Source organism: Bombyx mandarina, chromosome 11, assembly GCF_030267445.1.
Source record: "Bombyx mandarina strain Sakado chromosome 11, ASM3026744v2".
In the NCBI taxonomy this organism is placed as follows: Eukaryota; Metazoa; Arthropoda; class Insecta; order Lepidoptera; family Bombycidae; genus Bombyx; species Bombyx mandarina.
In genome coordinates this window covers 4,722,256-4,730,573 of record NC_143218.1, presented here as the reverse complement: position 1 = coordinate 4,730,573, position 8,318 = coordinate 4,722,256, and the positions used below count along the sequence as shown (strand labels likewise).

The 8,318-nt window shown below is 50.5% G+C and overlaps 1 protein-coding gene across 1 annotated transcript in view; it reads right to left on the bottom strand.

The window, feature by feature from the left end:
• LOC114242815 (pancreatic triacylglycerol lipase) overlaps positions 1 to 8,184 on the bottom strand; it is a 15,102-nt gene extending 6,918 nt beyond the window's left edge. Inside the window, exons 1-2 of the mRNA XM_089731550.1 lie at positions 8,099 to 8,184; positions 7,261 to 7,456 (exon numbers count right to left, since the gene is read on the bottom strand). Of these exons, the coding sequence (XP_089587676.1) occupies positions 7,261 to 7,456; positions 8,099 to 8,150 (248 nt within the window). The 5' untranslated portion in view covers positions 8,151 to 8,184. The remainder of the gene's footprint in view (positions 1 to 7,260; positions 7,457 to 8,098) is intronic.
• Positions 8,185 to 8,318: the final 134 nt, after the last annotated feature.

Here is an 8,318-nt window from a genome sequence, read left to right as displayed (position 1 = left end):
GGGCCGCGTGAGCGAACACCACACTCGCGTAAGTCATGACGGGCCTTATGCAAGTTTTGTAAAGTGTCACCTTGTTCCGAAGGGACATTTTACTCCGCTTACAGATCATGGGGTAGAGTCTACCGAGAATAAACGCGGCACGGTCACGGACTGATTTTATATGCGGGCGGAATGTCATCGATGCATCCAGGGTAACGCCCAGGTACTTGACCTTCCTGGCCCAGGGTATGTATGGATTGACTAAAGAGAGTAATCGGGGGTGTGAGATTCCTCCTCCTAATACGGGAGGAAATCCGTGTGGAGCTTCCCCTCTGAAATAGCACCGCAGTACTTTTCGCTGGGTTGATGTCTATGCGCCATTTTCGGACCCACTGTCCTAGGGCTAGGGCTGCGCTCTGAAGCTTCTTCGCGATTAGGGACTTGTTTCTACTGGAATAGTAAACAGTCGTGTCGTCGGCGAATAAAGCTAAATGGGTCGGCGGCGACCGGGGAATATCGTTAACGAATAACCTAAATAGGAGGGGTGAGAGGACAGAGCCTTGCAGGACTCCAGCTGTGAGAGGTCGTGGGGAGGAGCGGGTTCCCTCGACTCGATATCGAAAAGAGCGGTTCGACAAGAAGTCCCGTATGATGAGCACGAGACTATCCGGCACGCCCATGTTGAATAGTTTGAAAATCAAACCGTTGTGCCAGACTTTGTCGAACGCTTTTGCGACGTCGAAGAAGAGAGCTCCCGTGTATAACGGTTTTGGTCGATTAAGCCCCACAAGAATGTGCTCCGTGAGGCGGTGCACCTGTTGAACGCATGAGTGATTTGTACGGAATCCGAATTGTTCATCGATGAGAATGCCCTTGGATGAGACGAAGTCTCTGAGGCGTTTGTAGAGCAGACGCTCATACAGTTTGCCTAGAGACATGAGGAGGCTAATCGGGCGGTAGCTCGTCGGATGATTTTTTGGTTTACCGGGTTTATGTATGCCGATAACGTCCGCTTCTTTCCACACCGCGGGAAAGATACAGTTCGCCATAGCGGCATTGAAAATAGATGCCAACATCACGATAAGTTGGACGGGTAGAAGTTTAATAACGCGGTTGGATATACCGTCGGAACCGGGAGCCTTGCGAGGACGTAGGTCTTTGATCAAGTCTTTAACTTCCATCGGGGTGACGGGTAGTAACGCGTCCGAGGGTGGCAAGGAGACTCTGCGTTCTACCTCACTGTCTACAAATTCTACATGAACAGGGTCCACGGATTGAGTGCTGGGCGTGCACTGGATTTGCAATGTATCGGCCAGCAGCTCTGCTTTTTCATCATCATCGAACGCCGTGAGTCGGCCTGAGGGGCCTACGAGGGGGGGCATAGTTACTACCGTATCCGATTTGAGAGTACGAGCTAAGCGGTAGTAAGACCTTTGAGAGGGCGCGAGTCTTTCTAAGAAATCAGACCATCTGGCATCTCGGACTTCGGCGATGCGAGACTTTACGTCGCGTTGTAGGGCACGCATTCGAATACGATTTTCCGCGGTAGGATACCTGTCGTAGGCGCGTATCGAGGCGTTCTTAGCTCTAAGGAGTTCCCTAATATCGTCGGACAATTTGAAGCGGTGAAGGAAGTCCTCCGCTACAACTTGTTTCGATGACCTATCTAATGTCGAGGTGATGTGTGACGTTAAGATGTCTATGGCTTCAGCGGTATCCTGAGGAGACGGGGTAGAGTCTGGGTTAAACGGGAGCAATGGTGGATCAGATTCAGCCAGGCTGATGCCCAGCGTGTGCCAATCCACCACAGTCCTCGTGACGGGAACGGAATCGGGAGCGCGACCGAGCTTCATAACGACGGGACGGTGGTCTGAATCTAACTCTGAAACTACTTCGATCGAGTGTAAGCGCAGAGTTACGCTTTTTAATAACGCTATGTCGAGTATATCCGGGCGATGCGCGATATTTAGCGGGTAGTGAGTCGGGGTTAGCGGAGCGACGATATCGAAGGCGAGATCATCGACTAACGCGTCAAGCCGCCTGCCATTCGGGGTTGTAGTGTGTGAGTTCCACCTGATGTGTTTACAATTTAGGTCGCCCGCCAGAATGACAGAGCTCCCCATGCCGAGCAGCGCCTCGATATCACTGCTTAGAACGATCTTATCCGGTGGAAGATAAACGGACGCGATAACGATCGGCGCGTGTCCCGTCAGTGAGATTCGGCACACTGATGCTTCGATATTAGCGAGCGCGGGAGGATCGAGCGGGACGCAATGCAGGGCTCTTCTATAGTAAATGACGGTACCACCACCACGAGCAGAGAGCCTGTCGTTCCTGACCATGTTATAGTTCGCGATTTTAGGGTCACGGCGCGCGGGCTTAAGTAGGGTCTCCTGCACTAAAAAGATATCAATTTGATGGTCACGCAAAAAGTCAGAAACCTGATCACGTTGATTTGCGAGACCGTAAGCGTTAAAAAATCCTATCGTTACGGATAGGGGCTTTATTCTACTTATATACGCCATTGATTACCGGCGGAGTGAGGGGAGGACGTACGTATTTAATGACGCGTATACGTCGGCGTATTCTTGCACAACGGCGATAAAGTGTTGTGCAGTGGAGGCAGCGCGAATGGCGTCGCCCAAAGCGTTAACGCGCTCAAAGTTGATCGACTGAAAGAAGTCGATCGCTAAAGCGAGATTGTCGGATGCGGTCGGAGGGCAAGTCGCGGGGGCGGGACGAATCGCGGAGGAGGGAGTTGTAGCCGTGTTCGTGTACGGCAGCGGTTTCACCCAGGCCGAGACACTGGGCACCGGCGCCGAAACGAACGCTGGCTTAGCCTGCGACACAGAGGGTGCCGAGGCTTTGATGTCTGGGCCGGAAGCTCGGAGGCGGTTTTGGCGGGCGACGTGTCGATTTATTTTAGGGGCTCGGGGGCATCCGCGGTAATTTGCGGGGTGACCCTGTGTTCGACACAGGACGCAGCTAGGCGGTTCCGTCGCGGTTTTTTGATCGCGAGTGCATAGGGCCGTGGCGTGATCGCCTAAGCACTTGACGCATCGGGGGCGCGCGTGACAGTTACGGGAAGAATGCCCGTATAATTGGCAGTTATGGCACTGGCTAGGTGTGCCTTTCTTGTGTGGGGTTTCGACTGCGATTCCGGAAAGGCTACAGACCGTTCGGATGTTGAATATTTGCTTACCCTCGGGGGTAGGCTGGAGGGCGACGAGAACCATATTATATGGCTCCCTTCCGCGGCCTGTATGCATGCGGTGTACGGAGTTAACCGGTAGGCCTTGTTCGAGAAGGTCGGCCTTAACGAGCTCGGCATCCAACTCTTTAGGGATGCCACGTATAACGGCACGGAGTTCGCGCTCCTCCTGGAGCGTATACGTGTGGAAACTTATACGCTCCTTACGGAGGTAAGAAGAGAGGGCCCTATGGTCGTCGGGTGTTCGAACCTTAATTTGAATGCCCTTCGCGAGGTTACGGGCATTCGTGAAATTGATATTTTTGGCCTTAAGGGCCAGGGAAACTCGTTCCCAAGCTGCCTTCTCTTGAAGGATTACCGGGGGAGGGGTCTGGGTTTTATTTTGTGCCACCGGACGCGGCGACGGAGTGGCACGGGCTGGAGGCGCAACGGGAGTCTGAGGGCGGGGGCGCGACGCGTTCGCGGCTTTGCTAATTTTAGCGGCCGCGGGAGATCGAGACTCTGCGGCACGCTTCTTACCCTTTTGCACCAGGGTGAATCCATCCGTCGATGAGGCGGGGGCGAGGTCGACCTCCATCTCCGAGTCAGAGTCGGAGGACGAGGAGGCGGGCGCAGGTGACCTACGAGTAGGTGTTTTGGAGGGTGCGACGGAGGCCGCGGATGATCGCGCTGCTGGAACGGTGACCACGGCGGACGACGCAGCAGTTTTACTCGCCATTATAGGCGACGCGGGAACGGCAGGTACGACGGAGGCTGCGGTGCTCGATGCAGAAGCTTTGCACGCAGGTACAGGCGACGCAGGAGCAGCGAGCTCGGCGGAGTCCACGAGAGGGCTCGCGGTGTGATCGGCCTTGGAGGCCTGAAACTCGGAAGTGAGCTTTGGGTAGCGAAGCCGGAGAAATTCCGCAAATACAGCGTCCATGATGGCTACGTGCCCAGGTGGGGCTACCCTGGGTCTTAGAAAACACTCGCCTTGCGGCGAGGCCCCAAATTCTTGGACCTGAGCGGTTCTATTGAACACAGGTGGCGATGCGGCACGATTACTACAGGACAAAGAAAAAAACACAACAAAACGGAAATAACAAAAAGAAACAAAACAATTAAACACTTCCAGGAAGACAGTTTGTCGGCAGATGTACCACGAACACAGAAATAACAAAAGTAAACAAAACAATTAAAAACTTCTAGAAAAAACACTTGGTCGGCAGATGTACCACGAACACAGGCCGCGCGAACAATGGCCGGGCTAACAAAAGCCGGGCGAACAAAGGCCGGGCAATCGAGTGGTCGATGAGCACGTCCGCACGTGACGGGTGCCTCTATCGGAATGGGTCGCCCTCGCTCTGTTAGGACTCCAGCAGTGATAAAAGCTGTGAAGGCGCGAATTCAAAGAAATCCCAAACGTAAGCAGAAACTGTTAGCCCTTCAGATGGGGTTAAGCAGAACCAAGGTGAAAAGGGTGTTAAATGAAGACTTAGGGCTTCGGGCATATCGAAGAAAAACAGGACATCGTTTGAATGCTCGTCTAATGGACCTGAGACTGAAGAGATGCCGCGCTTTGTTGAAGCGGTACGCGGGAAAAAAATATCGGGAAAATCTTTTTTCGAATGAAAAAAATTTTACCGTAGAAGAGAGCTACAACAAACAAAATGATAAGGTGTACGCACACAGTAGTGAAGAAGCGAGCAACCGTATTCCGCGTGTCCATCGAGGTCATTTTCCATCCTCGCTCATGGTATGGTTGGGAGTTTCTTATTGGGGCTTAACAGGGGTACATTTTTGTGAGAAAGGTGTAAAAACGAATGCAGTTGTGTATCAAAATACAGTCCTGACGAACCTCGTGGAACCTGTTTCTCATACCATGTTCAATAACAGGCACTGGGTATTCCAACAAGATTCGGCGCCAGCTCATAGAGCGAAGAGCACACAAGACTGGCTGGCGGCGCGTGAAATCGACTTCATCCGGCACGAAGACTGGCCCTCCTCCAGTCCAGATTTGAATCCGTTAGATTACAAGATATGGCAACACTTGGAGGAAAAGGCGTGCTCAAAGCCTCATCCCAATTTGGAGTCACTCAAGACAGCCTTGATTAAGGCAGCCGCCGATATTGACATGGACCTCGTTCGTGCTGCGATAGACGACTGGCCGCGCAGATTGAAGGCCTGTATTCAACATCACGGAGGTCGTTTTGAATAAACTTTAGTGTCATAAGAATCTATGTTTTGTTAAGTTCATTTTGGTATATGAATGGTTACATAATGAATAAACTTGTTTCAATTATTTTACATTAAACATGTGACAGAATTTATGACCTGACTAGGTATAATTATATGTCGGAGAAGCCACAATTATTAACACTGTCGTCAGACAACGTAGGGGCGAATAGGGTGTTCGAGCTAAGAGAAATATTGAGTAAACCAATCATATTTGTTGACTTAGAACAATATAGAAATCTTCTCTTGACGTTAGTAAACGAAAACGAATGACAGCTCTTAGGACGGAGGCACCGCTCTTCAAGAAGGCTGGTTGGTAAGTATGATGGCGTCTACGCGCCTCCATCGGCTAGGCTCTGTCGTAGCACGAAGTTAGCCAAGTTCCGACGATACCGCAATCGTGCTGCCATCTCTCGGGAATCGTGCTGCCTTTCGTTTAGCTACGCGCTCCAAGACACGTCCCTATAGGTTGATACCCAATAACTTTTTTTTTTTTTTTTTTTTCCTACCTAAGCTGAGAGCCTTGAGAGGCTATGTCAGCGTAACCCTAACTTTTGTAGGTGAGCTCACGGGGTCAAACCTGATGACGTTGCTAACACGAACCCTAGCAAGAGCCGTGCTTCGCAGAATCTACCACCGGATCGGAAACGCGACCCACTGAGAAGATCCGGCGAGAAACTCAGTGGGCTGTGTCTGGGAGTTAATTTACTCGTCGAGCCCTTCGTCGCAAACGACGGGTTCGACGAGAACGGTGACCGGTGCTTGAAGTACCTAGAAGCACCGTTAGTGGATCGGGAGGATCCGAGATGACGTGTTTTGGGCGACGTCGACTGCTTTCCATTCTGTCCGCAGGATCGGGAATGTAGTTACCGGCGGCCACGATGAGAGCGTTCTCGTGTCGTGCCGCTTTATCGAAGTGGCGCATTGACGCCGACTGCATATACTTACTGGTGGACTCTAAGTCCAGGTCGTCATGGAGGTCGACGTTCCTGACGAACCACGGGGCTCCGACGGCTATCCTGCAAAAACGGGATTGAATGACTTGGAATGATTTCAAGTGTATGCGGGCCGCGTGAGCGAACACTACACTTGCATAGGTCATGACGGGGCGTATGCAAGTTTTGTAGAGTGTCACCTTATTTCTAAGGGACATTTTACTTCGCCTACATATCATCGGGTAGAGACGTCCTAGAATGAAGGCGGCACGATCGCGTACCGTCTTGATGTGGGGGCGGAATGTCATCCTACTGTCGAGGGTGACGCCTAAATATTTGACCTTCGGGGCCCACGGTATGGGCTGGTCGAACATCTACCCAATACCTATAATCGAACCGCGCAATAGTCGGTATTCCGACGCTCCGAATTTAAACGCATTAATAGAGTGTCGATCTATCGACGGTTCGCGCTTGAAGCGTTTAAATGCATCGTTTATGCCTCTGGGGCCGGATAGGCACAGACCTGTCACTCCACCCCACTCCACTGAGGAGTCTCTTCGTGGCTCGCATTCATAATGAACATAGATTGAAGTTCATTTCAGAGCACAAATATGACTTCTACGAATGAAATAGAAATGTGTGAATTCTTTTAGGAATTGCGAAAGCTGGATGAGAGAAGCCGAGGATCGTTCTCAGTGGCGTGCAATTAGAGAGGCTCCAACAGTTTTAAGCTGGTGATGATGAAGAGAAATGTGTGTGGTATCTTCCAGGGAAGGGGGCTTTTTGAGAATGCTTGCATGGCCTGTGTCTGAGAGGAAATGCGAGAGAAGAGTGTGAGTCCAGAGACCGCTGCTCCAATAGCCAATGCCGTATAGGGAGATGACAAGAAGAACAATTTTTCTCTTAAAGGTCTTTACTGACGTCATAGTACAAGTCTTATTAACTCGCCTGGTGAATAAGTGATATGCGTTGTCTCTCTCTGGCTCGTATTGGTCAGACTCCTTTTGGTCTTTAACTTTTAGCCACAGGTCTTCGAGGTGGAGACCGTCCGGACCCTGGACGTGCTGGTAGCGAGGGCTCTCCAGCTTTAACAGGACCCCATTGTCGAAGCTGTGTGCTGTAAGACATTGACCTTTGTAAGCGACAAGCACAGACGGTGAAACAGCATTTTTAATGTAGAGTTTGTTCTAATAAGACTTCTTGTGAGCTAACATGAGTTTCTACCATCACCCTGCCTATTTCTGCCGTGAAGCAGTAATGCGTTTCGGTTTGAAGGGCTGGGCAGGCGTTATACTGTAAAAACTAAGACCTTAGAACACCCTATGTCCCAAGGTGGATATCGGCATTTACGTTGTTGATGTCTATGGACTGCCATGACCACTTAACACCAAATAGGCTGTGACCTCGGCCACTAGTATTAGCAATAGTATAATTAGCAATGATATAGTATGGTAAGTGTTTACACGTCCTCCATAGTCACCAGCTATTGAAAATCGACAAAAACCTGCCGGTAAAGTATTTGCCATAAAAAAAGCCTCAAAGCTCAATTACGTATATTAATATATTTTTTAAACAATGTTCTCCCTACATCGTGGAAGACATTAGTGGTACATTTGCCAAGTAAGTTTGTTATTAGAAAAGCGGTACCTCTCTGCGGGATTCGAACACCGACACAGACGGGTTACTCGATACGAACGGACGGGCGTCTTATCCATTAGGCCGTGATGACTTCAAGATGTATAAGAAGGGATCCACGTACCTGAAGCAGCAGCGAGGCCCAAAATAATCAATCCCGCCCAAGAACTCTCCATTGTTGACAAAGAAGTGACACGCACTAATTAAAACCCTTCAATTTATTGCACAACTTAGCGAATGATAAGTTTCATAAGGCTAAGTTCACAACGCTGAACGCGGATATTTTTCGACTATTGACTGGCTATTGTGTCGCCTCGTGACACTGACAACGCCAGGAGTCAAGT